We start from the raw sequence: 14,365 nt of genomic DNA, 5'->3' as shown, positions 1-14,365 counted from the left end.
AATATAAATCTACTCTCTTCCAGTTTAAAACCATTGTCCCCTTTCCTGTCACTATAGTCCTTGTAAAAAGCTTTTTTCCGTCTTTCTTCTAAGCCCCCTCTATATATTGAAAGGCCATTAACCTTCTGTTTATTCCTTTAGCTATTCTGATATTTGATATCAGTTCTTCATAGAATACTAATTGTAATCCCTCACCTCCCAAAAATGTATTTGATATTACAGAGCAGAGAAAAACAAAGATATTCAAAGTGGTATACATATTTCATATACTATTTTGCAGATAGTGTGTAAAGGCTACCTTACCCTTGCTGCATTGCACTACACATTCTGATTCCTTAGCCACTGTCTTGTGGACTATTATAGGTTAATATTTTTTAATTATTATAATTTTTAACTAATATTAAAAGAAGCAATGCTGTTGTGAAATACCTTACCATCTAGTATGCCTTGTACTTCACCATGGCTGAAAAAGTGACTTCAGACAATCACTAAAGGATGGGTTTAACTGGATCTAATTGTGCAGTTCAAATGTATAGAGTGAGTTCTACACAAAGCATTCCAACAGTCTTTTGAAGCCAGCCAGACAGGAAATGTTTCCAGAATCCAAAATCATGCTCCAAATTGTAAGTAGTCAAGGCTCAAAACTTTTTCTATTTCTTCCTCAAGAAATAAGTTAATTGGATGGGGATGCAGACTAAGTAAATTCATAGTCTTTGCCTGTCCAGGGCTTTGAAAAAGCACATTCTGGGAACGGCATCATTTGAAAATTAAGTGTCAGTGTCATTTACTAGACAGACAAATAACTAGTCAGAGAAGGTGGCATTATATTTGACATTACACAACAACTCCAAGCCAATCCCTGCTATAGCCATCATTTTATAACACCTTCAGCCAAACACTAAAAGGATAGCAAAAAGCATGAACAGAAGTGGTGATGGAAATAAGAATTTACTCACTCACATAAGCTTTCAAAACCAGCTATTCTTTAAATTAAAGATACTAGAAACAGATAACCTGCCTCATTCTGGTCATATATCTGGGCAACATCTTCAACACAATTCTGCAAGACAGTGCTTGTCATGTTTGCCTCAAGTCATCCCTGGCAAACAAACACATGATCTCTGCTGCTGTGTGACAGTGATGAACTCTAAAATAGAGCTGTGCTCCCCCAAGAGATCTGGCTAATGTTGTGCATCAAGGGAACTGACAGATGAAAATAACATTTCCTTCAAACAGCTATCAACACAGCAGTCATACTGGCAAAGCCAAGGAGCAAGTGACAAGCAAAGTCCCACAAGTAAGGTGTCTTCACAGAAGCTTTCTCCTCTCATATTTTTCACCAAAGGTTAGCAATATTGCATTAAAACATATGGGAACACCACCATTTTGGTGTGCATAGCATCTGATAGGCTGAGTGTAAAATATGGACTCTGTTCAGACACAGAGCTTAGAATGGAACGTCCACACTAGCTGTTTAGCTCAGATAAGCAAGTGCTTATGAGGTGAATCTCCCAACTGCTCCCAGTTAGTATGCTTTGGTTCCCATCACGAATGAATCAGAATTAGAATGAATTGGAATTAGAGCTCACAAACAGTATTCTTTTCAGGAAAAAAACTAAACCAATAGAATATGCTTAGAAACACACCCAATTCATTTTAGCTGGTAATGGACATTCAGACCATGATGCAGAATAGAGATAGCCTAAAGTAAATTTCTTGGCAAGTTATCTGTGTCATCAGCAACAAATAAACACAAGTCCTCTCCCAGGTCTACTTCCTTCTTTTTCCCTGTGACACACTGTTTACTAATGCCAGAACACTTAAAAGTATCAATATTTATATTTTTCTCTCAGCTGGTTTCAAATATAAACCAAATGTTAAAATTATAGGTCACACTATGTGTGGCAGTCCTCAGCATAGCATCAGATGTACTTACTATCCTGTTACTTTCCTGTCCAAGCCTGAATCTCTCTATTCATCTTGTCATAGTTTCCTTGTTCTCTCATTTGTGTCTTTTGCTACAGAACTTAGTTGTACACTCCTGTGTAGAGAAAGCACAAGGAAACCCTCAGTTTTGCAATTCTTTTCCTCTTCCTAATATTATTCTTTTTCAGGATAGACAATATATGCTTATCTGCATGTGTATGTATATTTGTACTCATGGATACTGAAGTGAATCTAATAACAAAGAAATCATCCAAAAAAAAAACAAATCTAAACTTTCTAAACACAGAATTACAAAATAATGAGCTTAGCACGTACAGAATATTGCCATCCACTTGTCATAAATGCATCTCAAAGTGTTTCTGAGAAGTTCAAGCATTCTTCTACTTCCAGTTACTCAGTTCTCTATCTAGTTCCAGGAACACCACTTTCCAAAGCATAACATGTGCCACTCAAACAGTAAAGTCCAAACTTATATTCTAGCAACTGGTGGAATACATTTCAGAAGAAAAGGCAAGTAGGACTGCAGTGATTTCTACATGGAGGAAGAACAGAATTCCTTAGAAACCTTGTTCTCTTCCCATGGAAGGAGGAGTTGAAAAGCAGAGTTGAAGGAGTGGGACACTATCAGTGCTTAAGGAAATGAAAACTGATGAACTGTGGTCTCTTTATAGAGAAAGCAACTATATAGCTTACTCAGTGATTCTTGCTGCAGTACCAGATCTTATGAGGCTCTTAGGAGAGTTAAGTACTTTGTTTTTATTTAGAAATATATGCCTAGAAAGGATTTCCTGGACACTGAAGTATTCCCCCACAATCTCAGACAATGAAGATATACTTATTAAATCCAACAGTTACCACCAGAGCATTAACTCTGTGTCCACCCACCCTGAGTTCATTGATGTCTACGACTCACATAAAATATTCCTGCACCATTAAAATAAACATGTAAAAAGTGTCTAGTCAGAAAATCAAAATCCATATAAATATGCTCCTGGCATAAACATCTTAGCAATACCAAGGATATTGCCAATGTCCTACAGCAGGGTATTTGTTAATGAAAGTATGTATGAAAGATGTATGTAGAAATTGGAAACAGATGGGCTGACCACCTCACCTCAAACTTCCAATTGTTTTCCCTGTGTATTTGCCAATTTTCTTTAAAGATACTCTACTACTCTTCCACATCGCTGAAATCATTGAACCAAATGAGGATTTCAGATAGCATGAATACAAGGAATATATTTGCCCTGGAAATTCAACCATTTCTGTTTTGCAACCTCCCTTTTCTGTACTTCTTGAAAAAGCATAGCTAGTCAACAGAAGGAGCTTCTTTATAAGAGAAGAATTATTTTCTGTCCTGTGAAACACTGTACTCACTGGACCTGAGTTAATTTTGTTGCACTTGAACCCATCAGTCTTAAGGCCAAATCCACAGACCCTATGCAGCCAGCAAAGATGCAGAACACATTCTCTCTGTGTATGCGAGCACTTCACAGATGAAACAACTTAGTGTGCTACATGGCTGTACTGCACAATAAAGTAAATATATATATATCTACTCTGCCAAACTCAGCTCTGCAGTTGCAATAACTTGAGTAGCTCAACTTCTCAATTTTAACCTCCATTTAAATTTGTCTGAATGACTCCTATATAAATCTACACTCATATTTTGATCTCTATCCACTTTCTGGATAAATAGCACTATAACAATAATTTCAGACGTACAGCTATGAATTATGTTCCAGAATATTCTTGTGAAATAGATAAGATTATCAAAAGAAGTCTGGAAAACTGAAGGGTTAAGAGCAAATTAGCAAAGAAGCTGAGAACAAAACAGTCTCAAATTTCAACATGTATTTTTATAATATAAATGGAGTACAATTCAAAGGTACCTTAGTAAATTAGAAGCCTGGCCTCCATTACATATGAAAGCATTTTTATAAATACTATGTTACACCTCAGCTGTTGGGAGGAAGCAAATAAACAACTGCATTTTTCCCAAGCTAACTGAAAATATTTTGACTCCTTCTAAAGTTGAACTGTATGAAGTAAATATTTTTATTAATTATTCTTAACTAGTATACACCATTTTTTACATGGCTGTACTGCATAATAAAGTAAAAATATATACATGCAGCCACCCCCAAAGGTCAAGCATTATATAAGTGAAAAAATTGTAATTATTTTCCTGATTTTTTCATGAAATTAAGATTTGCTGAAAGCATTTCATGTGCTATCATAATTACTAGTAATAACACACAAACTAATGCATTCCTGCAATTTACAGTCCATTACTTGTAGGTTTGTCATTTGTTATTTCTATGCTACCAAAAGAAGTCAAGCATTTTTGTACTTAAAGCAAGAATTTATCAACACAAACATAGCAATTACTAAATCTCACATAAGGCAAAAATAAAGAACAGAATTCCTTTTAAGCGAAGTCTCAAAGATATCTGGTGACCTTCAACCATTCACAATGGCTACTATCCATGACATTAGCTGGAAGGGAAATTTCATATTTTACTGACTACTCTAATAAAGCTTACAGTGCTGTTTGTACAAAAGATCCAAACAAGAAAATAAAAACTCCTAATATTCCTCAAAACCCCAAACACTCATTTCTTAAGGAAAATTCCAAAAGCCAAGTAAACTACAACATACTACATTTTGCAGAGCAAAGCTGTTGCTCTGTTCATGTAAGATGGTGAGTAAGCATGCCTTCCTAACTCTACGTATGCTCTTCACATCATTTAGAGTTAGTCAGATAGTACCCGTAGCACAGGGTCATATCCCACCCCTCTGACATACCCATACTCTGACACGTTCTCTCACATTTCAGCCAGTGCAATTGAATGGGTTTAAGAGAAGGGATAAGCATTAGTCCTGTGAAAGGCCCCACCAAGCTTTCTTGAAACAATAAGCAAGAGAACAAGGGGGAGAGGGGAAAGGAGAAACAGACAACAGGCATGAGCCTTGTCTCACTTAAAAACCATGCAAAACCAAAACAACATTCCCACATCCACCCATCAAAACAAACCCACACAATATGGTGCAGTATTCTCAGATCACTGGCGAAAAACTGGCATACAAAGAAGCCTTTTAAATACATTGGAACAATCTGTACTTTTTCCTCAGTGGAGTCACCAGCCCTGCAGTAGCTAGTTTTGAGTATACAATAATAAATAAATAAATAAATAAAAGTTTTAGGAACCGCACACCTTTTGTTTGTTTGTTTGTTTTTAAATTTATTATAACAAGCTAGATACTGACACAACGGGGGAAAAAAAAAAAAAAAGGAAAAAAAAAAAAAAGGAAAGTTCTAGTAAGATCACTAGAGTGCTAATTCGGTCCTAATGTGCTCAAGAACTACTTATATATAATCGTAGAATATCTGTGTTGGAAGGGACACACAAGGATCATTGAGTCCAATTCCTAGGTCACCAAAAGACCACCCAAAAAATAATAATAATACTATGTGTCTGAGAGCATTGTCCAAATACTTCTTGAACTCTGTCAGGCTCGGTGCCATGACCACTGCCTTGGGGAGCCTGTTCCAGTTCCTGACTATATCCAGCCTGAACCTCCCATGTCACAGCTTGAAGCCATTCCCTTGGGTCCTATCACATTAATAGATCAGAACCAACAAGAGGCACAATTCCCATTGTACAGGCTTACCAAACTCTGAAATTTTAAAAGACATTTTAAAAATAGCTTGATAATGCACAGGAACTTAAACTTCTCTAAGAGAGTTCAGCTCTGTTGATTGAAACAGAAACACACTAAATATTTTTGCAGATACAAGGCCAAGGACACAGATGTAGGATTTTTTTGTTGTCATTATTATTATTTTTGGCAATACAAATAATAACTCCAAAGCCAAAATGCAAATAATTCTTCCAAGATTCAAAGGCTTTTCCAGGTGTGAAGCAGTAAAGAGACTTCCAAGTACTTCATTGTCACAAAGTACTTAAAAAAAATTTCACCATCAGATATCATTTGGGTGATAGTTTGTTTCAATGTAATAATCAGCAAAAACTAGAAATCAAGTATTATACTCTTCATTAAGCCTTGCTGAAGTTCTGAGTTCTGGACTAAGTTAAGATTATGATCTCTTAAAACAAAATTTTACATATGCATGACTGCTGATGGCTCCATGCAATACCTTTGGCTTCACTCTTTCTATCAAGCTATGCTTTATTCAAGCCTTTCTAGTGATATTGCTCTCTTTAACTAAAGGTGAATGAGAAAGAAGGGAGATAAGGATAGGCAGGTTCCAAGTAAAGCTGATAAAATACTAACAGTAGACCAAAACAGAAAACCAATCTTATTGAAGAGATCTGAGAGGAAGGGGGAACTGGGAACTGGAATCAGAGAAAGCACCTCCCCTTTTTTCTAAACAGCTGGAAAACTGAGTATGTTTCCTCTGTCTGTGGCTGGCCTATATTTGTCTGCAACTTGAATGAGACCAGAGAAGACTAAGGGCTAAAAACAAACAAACAAACAGATTACTTTGTTATCTAGTTAATTGAATGCCAAAATGGTCAAGTTTAATAACATGATGAATAGCTTCGGTACCAGGTAATTGTTCTTTATTTATCATTGCATAATGAAAATAAAATGATTTACCATCAGCTCTCGTATTCACTTTTTTACATTCCTGGAATTTATATAGCATTTCTATAAGCATCAGATAAATTCATTCTGTCTGGCTACAGCTGTCAAGCACAGTTTTAGTAACAAAAGGCAATTTATTTAAAGACTACTTTAGCCAAACACCTCCTTTTACTCTCCAGGCTGTCTCTCAAAATAATCCACTACCTGAGCATGTATCACTAACATAGCTGAAATACTGTTGCAGTGAATAAAACTATATTATTGATACAATAAACAATATTAGTCTAAACATAAACTTTTATTAATGAGTACATGGAACACTCTTTTAATTGACTTTACAGAGCCAAACCAGAAGCTATGTTTGGAAAAAAAGGCTATATTTAATATAATGTTAAATGTGATTTCATAAAAACATATGAAAATTATTTTTAATTTGGTACACAATATTAAAATGAACAGGTCTGTCAGCATTACCCATAAAAATGACAAAAAAAAAATTACAAGAGAAGCCAAGAAAGTGTTCATTATATAAAAGCCACACAAAGCAAATAGGAAAATGATCCAGGTGAGATATTGTGCAAGAAAGAAAGCCTTTATAAAAACAAACAGAAGCCATCTACCTGTTGGAGGTCCAATGTAATGGTCACGTAATGATATTCAATTCCATTCTGGATACTAGGGCTTTGCCACCAAGTGTTCTTGCCATCAATTGCGTTTGTTATTGGATGTCGTTCTGTTAGAGTAACAGAAATATATAAATGTATTTAAGAGTAATTCAGATATATAAATGGGTTTAGATCTAAATTCTAGATTAAAATGCAACTACAGAACTAACAAGGTAGCACATTAAAAGAAAAAGCAGGAAATATTTTTTTTTCTTTTGCTCTTGGAGCAGTCTCAGGCTTATCATTACTAGAATATTCATCTAATATTAGCCCCTGAAATTTGGTTAGCATTGCAAAGAGGTTACTTTTAGTACCTAAATAAATACAACTGGAGGCTCTCCTGAGTCTACAGAAAACGTAGGCATCTAAATCAGATGGTGTGAACACTTCCTGCAATCTTTCAAAGTTTTAAGTACTGCAAAGTCATTAAATGTTGCAATAGAAACAACGAATCAGAATCCCGAGGTCTGGCGTGCAGGGAAAGCAGAGATCACAGTAATTCTGGTACTTGCATTCCTAAGCATATGGCAATAATTCAGGAAATAATTCAGAAATTGTTACAGAGAAGATGATTCATGAATAATTACAGAATATATTTCTCAACAGGAAAATTGTCTGACTCACAAACACATGTACAAAGATAGCTCATTTTAAACATATAAACCATTAATATCTAAGTCCAAGATGCATTATTTTTCATGCCCATGTTTACTCTGTTGCAGTGTCACAAATAAATCCAAAATAATTGCGATAAAACAATATTTACAGAATTAAATTATTGTTAGAATTCAAGATATTATAATCTAATGAAATTTAATTACATGGTATTTTAATGTTACTTAGACTGAGAAAAATAATACTCAACTTTCTAGGTTACTTTTTATGGCCAGTTCATGACTGTCTCCTGTATGAACTTGAGAATACCAAAATCTCAATTTTAAAAGATATGAGGTTCTATCTGATGCATTTTGAAGTCCCTAATTACCTAGAGCAAGTCTGTACATTATGGTGAAAATAACACAAAGGTAATTCAAATATAGTAGGTTTCTTCTATGTGCATTCTGTCAGCAAGAACATGATGAGGTCAGAGAAATCAAACCCCTCTCATTATGGATAGATTTCTAAACTGGCATATTCTGGATATAAAACTAGAATATGTTTCATTACTAGCTCATCCTAGTATTCCAAATAATTAATTCATGAACTGATTAATTTCCTTGTTATTCTAATTATTATTTAAATAAACCAGTAAGATAGACAGTCTTTGTCTCTGTTTTCTTGCTACATCAACCACCTGTGGAGGACAGGAGTACTAGCTCATTAAGAAAAGCCAGAATGTCTGAACATATTTAAAGATACAATTAAAGGGCTTTGTGGGAGTAAGAGAAGGTATAAGCCTGCAAAATTGAAAATGTGAAAATTTTAATTTAAAAATCAAATTATTCAGTGGCATTACTGAGCACCAACATCTGCCAGTTAGGATATGCACTACAAGTGGCATTGTTAGCAGCATTATCTTTCTATTGAAGAGAAAAAAAGAAAAAAAAATAACACCCAAGCCTTACATGTTGTCAATTCTCAGATCTCTGATCATCTTCACAAACTTTGGCTTTAAATGAGTGCTAGCAAAAAATCATTTGTAAATCAAACTCAGAGCTCTTCAGTGATTGTGTCAGAAACTGTCTAATTGGAAATTTTGATGCAAGTCTCTTCAGGTGAAACTGGTATAAACATAAATCATGAGAAGGACAGTTGGGAGATGAATCGACAGTTAATTGTAATCACCATTATGAAAGTTTAATCATAATTAATTTGAAAAATGATTAATTGTTGGCATTTTTTTACCTTTTTAAAAGGACGGGAAAATTATACAGTATTTGCAAAATGGACTGGATTGCAAATGCCGTTCAAGGACCAGTCTCTCTAATGGATTACAAGGATGGGGGGAACGTACAGACTGAAACCATCAAACTCTCTTCTTTAATTTGGGTTCACATGTGATGAACCAGGGAATCTGCGTTCATTTCCTACTACAGTAATTAAGGGGAGGCACTCCAAACTCACACATTCTAGGCATTTAAACTCTGGTTACATTACGTGGTTCTCCCATTAATGAGCTAACTTTGTTTAAATAAAGCACTTCCTTCTGCCAAATGAACATTTAAAAACCTTAAAAAGAGATGAGGTTGGCAACAAAAGGCTAGTCATTCTGAAGCTAAACAGTCTCACAAATTTAGAAAAAGGATAGGAGAGAGGGAAAATGTGGATACATATCATTCAGATGAGGTGTTTAAATACATAAATGGCAACAATGAAGAAGGCTGTATAAACATATATGCATCTATAGGTGGAACACGGAGACAAAGCAATACAGCTCCCTTTTATTTATTTATTTATTTATTTATTGGAGTTAAACAAAGTTGATAAAAAAATGATAATTGTATGATGTACACGAATGTCTAAATGCTCTTCTGTAAAGAAAGGACAGAATATATCACACAGTGTTTCTGGCAGTCTAAACGCAGCCAAAAAAAAAAAAAAATTAATCTTCTGAATGAGACCCACTACAATAATGTAAAATCATTTCAATGCTTACATTGCTACAATACAAATGCATGATCTTTCCTGAGAAGACAGCATTTACTACAATTAAAGAAGCCATCAAAACTTGAAAAATGACCTTGGGGGAAAAAAGTAGGTTGCAACTGTGTTCAGACAATTGAAGTAATCTATAATGGGGCAATTATAATTTGCTTTGTAAATACAAGATAGGGAGCAAGTGGCTAGGTAGTCATTTAGTGAGAAAGCATCTGGGGATTACAATGGCCAACTAGCTAAATATCTCTCAGTGGAATCACACAACCTAAAAGGGGAAATACCTTAATTAGATGTGTAAACAACAACATAATCTGCTTATTCTGAAGGAAACCTGAATCTCTCTGCAGTACTGGTAAGAGCTCAGATGAATTTTAATACAGATGAAAACCTCTACAGAAAACTGAGAACTGCGGTTTATATAGAGTTCTAGATAATGCAACCTATATGGAGAAAGACAGAAAAGGAATAGATTGGTGTAAAAACTGGACAGAGCAATAATAGCAACCCTCAAGTAAGTAAAAAGACTTCTGCAAAGAAAATGGAAGTAATCCATTCCTTGTGTTGGCTGAGGTTAGGAAAAACATAATATACTTGAATTTCTGCAGGAAAGATGCAGATTAGCTATTAGGAAAAGACTGTGTAATTGGTAAAATAATTCTAGGAAGGGTGGCCCAGGAAGGAAGTTTCTAAGGAGAGGCTTCTTTCTGGAAACCTATACCACAGGTTGCTCATCCTGTGTAGAGTTAGCAAGTTAGAAGATAATTATTATTATTTTTTTCCTGTGGCTTTAACCCCATGCTTAAGTATGCTTTGTCATAAGGTATAAATATGTCTAATCTAAGTTTTAGAGGTAAACAACTGGAAAAAAAAAAAAGAGAGATTGTCTTCAGGAAACTTCATGCTTCTGTATGCCTCTACTAACACCGCATCTATTCCATTAAAAGCTGTATCAAGAGTCTCTACATCCTCTACCGTCTGCAGTGTCAATATGTCCAGAAATATTTGACCAGGTTAATTTTATTAATGTCTTTCATTGCAAGCTTATATGAAATTAAACTTGTACAATTAAGACAGAAATTCTCTTATTTTTGATCTTCCAAATTATTCATAACTGGTAAGAAACGCACATCTCTGAACCTGATGATAGTGAGTTATTTGTGAAAATTGATTTTGCTTGCTGGCAGTCTTAAGAAAAACAGCAATGTTTGTGCAGATCAATTTTAATATTAAAACTTAAGCAATTAAACCAATCAGTTTCATTGTCTAATCTTCTTTTTGCTGGCTCAGTCAAATTAAATTAACTTCAAACTAATAAAAAAAAAATAAAACTGGATTAGTGTCCTGGTTTTGGCTATGGCAGAGTTAATTTTCCTCCTAGTAGCTGGTATGGTGCTGTATCTTGGATTTAGGATGAGAATAATGTTGATAACATGTTTTAATTGTTGCAGAGCAGTGTTTCCACTAAGTCAAGGACTTTTCAGCTTCTCATGCTGGGCAGGATGGAGGTGCACAAAGAACTAGGAGAGGTCAGAACGAGGACAGCTGACCCAAACTTGCCAGAGGGGTATTCCATATCATATGGAGTCATGCTGAGCAATTAATATGGGGTGGCTGCCCAGGGTGGGGGATACTGGCTGTTTGGGGATAGGCCGGACATCGCTCAGCAGGTGGTGAGCAATTGCACTGTGTATCACTTGTTTTATACACGTTATTAGCAGTACTATTATCATTATTATTTTCCTTTCTTTTCTGTCCTAATAAACTGTCTTTATCTCAACCCACAAGCTTTTACTCTTTTCCAATTCTCTCCCCCCTCCCACTGGGGCGGGGAGCAAATGTGTGGTGCTTAGGTGCCAGCCAGATTAAACAGCAACAGTTAGTTAGCCCTAAACTGAAATTTCAGATGTTGTTTGGCTGGCTGAAATGTTCAAATTCTGTATGTAAGTATACAGGAAAGAGAAATCTGTTTTTCATTCATGGTCAACTTATATGAAGAGAAGCCAACAACAGCTGTAGATACTTAGTTTTCCTAAATCTGAACCTCGCTTCTCTCTCCACTTACTCTCTCAATTAAAGCTTCAGTAAGCTAAGTATATGTAACAGATACAGATTTTGAAATACTAAAGGAAGAGATGGGTAACTTAATTTAATAAAGGAAGAGGTAGACATTTCATAGTAATCAGGCCGCTGACATACATCTTTGTCTGCTGAGTATCTACAACCACTAGGAAAAAAATCATTTTAAAGGAACAAAATGAAAATGGTGCACATACGATGTGGAACCCTGCTCCTTTGATCACAAATACGGCACTGAGGGTTCCTTGCAGGCTGTCCAGGAACATGTTCAACAAGTTTGCAGTACATTTCCCGACCCTTTTCTCCACAGGTAGCATTGGTGGTGATGAGAGCATTAGTAGCCAGGTTCAGCACTGCAGGAAACAATCCTGGAAACAAAATAAAATAAAATCATAAACAAAAGTAACAGAGGCAAAAGCAAGGTGAATTTAGCAATACAATCACAAATGAACATAACATCTGTTATGGCATCTAAGCAAAAGGCTTTATTTTCAACAACTATAGAAGTAATGAAGCACAGAAAAGCACCATCGACTTTGGCTTTGAATCCAGAATTTAGAATAAAGCCATTATACTGGTGATTTCCTCCTCATTCCCTTCTAAAATTCAGATTGGTACCCTCTGGTTATATCTTGAGGAGCAGAATATCAGAGGAGAAAATACGGTATGGAAACGTAAAAAGGATCATCAAATTGTTTTTTTTCATAACCAAACCATTATTTTGACTGCCTACCCAATTGGGCTTTGAATCATTGTACGCAAATACCCATGAAAACTCCCTATTACTCTTCCTTTCTGCTTACATCTCCATGGAGAAGCTTTTCCCTCACAGACTGCATCATTTGTGTTACACTATCTTACTGTTCTGCTTAGGACCTCACAGTCACCCTTGCCATTAGAGAAACTGAGTAATTCATGCAGCAACATGAACAACATCTGCCATGCATGGTTTGCTTCCTCTTCCCCTTTCCTCAAGAAGAGGATAATGTATACAGTATTATATCTTCTACAACAGCGCTGTTGTTATTTTCCTCAGGTGCTCTTGCTGTGTGATATATTATAATTCTCATTCACCACAGCACTTAAACACGTCTGACTGCTCTGCTGAACTGAGTTTCATGTAGCAGTAAGCTATAAAAATTATAACCCATATGAAGAACCATCGTTAAGGTGGTTTACACTCCCTCCCAATAAATACTGATCAAAATCTTTGAGCCATGATAAAATCGATCTATGGAGACAAACTGATGTGATGGGTTGAATGTATATGTTCACATGAAAATCAATGTTTTGTATCCTTAAAAGCATAATTTGTCATGGCTGGAGGTTAAACCAAAACAACAACAAAATTCTAAGGTATGGATTGAGATCATCTTCAGAATTATATGGTGGCAATTTTCACTGGCCCCAAAAGCACTCTTCTGTAATTCATTCAGTTTATAACCCTATTGTATTATTATTAAAGCTTTAAAATAAGTCTTTAATCAAAACTGAATTTGCAATTATTGTACATTGATAAAGATTCCTTTAAAAAGACTTTCTTTTTCCTCTATAGAGAACACTATTCAAGTGATTCCTTTCAGTCCTTTAACTCCAGTCTCCTGTCTTCAATTAACCTGTGTGCCATTTAATTACCAAGCTTGGGTGGTCACGGTACAGCTGTCCTCTGACACCGTGAGTTAGTGACTCTCACGCTCGCTTTAGAACCATATTAAACACCCCACTTGTTCAAGGCAACCAATTAGCTACTAACCTGTGTAATTTGTATAGTCAATCAGTAGTTGAGATTTTATTGATTTTGTAGCTTTCTTCTGTACAGATTACAGCCCATTTTCATCACATTTGAGAATCTATACAGTTGTCCTTATATTTTTATTCAATGCAATCAGTGATATTTGCTGTATTCCTCAATGGGGGCACATGGTAAAAAACGGTGTAAGCAGAGTAGATGAATTGTTAATAGCTGTGGAACCTCCTATGTTGACTTACAGTCTCATTATTCTCTTTTTAGACTGTGTAAAGTTAATAGTGTAAAAGACAGTAATCATTTAGTCTTAACACAGAATCTGGCATTTTGTTTGGAGCAGAGTAGCTTATTTCCTCAAAAGGGAGCCTGCTAAAAGGACTCGATACTATGTGAAATGAATTGCAGTACATAAAATCAGGAAAAATATTCCTTCAAAAAATAGTGTAACAGATGAAAAAGAACATGCAAAAATCCTCCAGAATCACAAAATTATAAAAATATACACATTGTGTGTCTATACACAAATGATATCAATATTATAAATTTTAACCCAAATTTTAATTTGAGACATAGGTAAATATAGAGTACTTAAGAAGCTTATTGGTTTGAATAAAAATTCACTCTCAGGTAGCCTCTTTTATGTGCAGTGTAATTTAGTGCAAAAGTACCATACATCCTTGTCCATAATCAGTGCAAACACAGGCACCTAAATGAGCAC

General features: G+C 35.4%; 1 protein-coding gene across 11 annotated transcripts in view; it reads right to left on the bottom strand.

Annotated features, from left to right (window-relative positions):
* Nucleotides 1-14,365, bottom strand: part of LAMA2 (laminin subunit alpha 2) — a 376,777-nt gene that overhangs the window by 273,601 nt on the left and 88,811 nt on the right. For all 11 annotated transcript variants that reach the window (XM_084516212.1, XM_084516216.1, XM_084516217.1 and 8 more), the window contains exons 2-3: nt 12,098-12,268; nt 7,182-7,294 (exon numbers count right to left, since the gene is read on the bottom strand). In XM_084516212.1, the coding sequence (XP_084372338.1) occupies nt 7,182-7,294; nt 12,098-12,268 (284 nt within the window). The remainder of the gene's footprint in view (nt 1-7,181; nt 7,295-12,097; nt 12,269-14,365) is intronic.

Source organism: Aythya ferina (assembly GCF_964211825.1).
Source record: "Aythya ferina genome assembly, chromosome: 3".
Lineage (NCBI taxonomy): Eukaryota > Metazoa > Chordata > Aves > Anseriformes > Anatidae > Aythya > Aythya ferina.
This window is presented reverse-complemented; position numbering and strand designations above follow the sequence as displayed.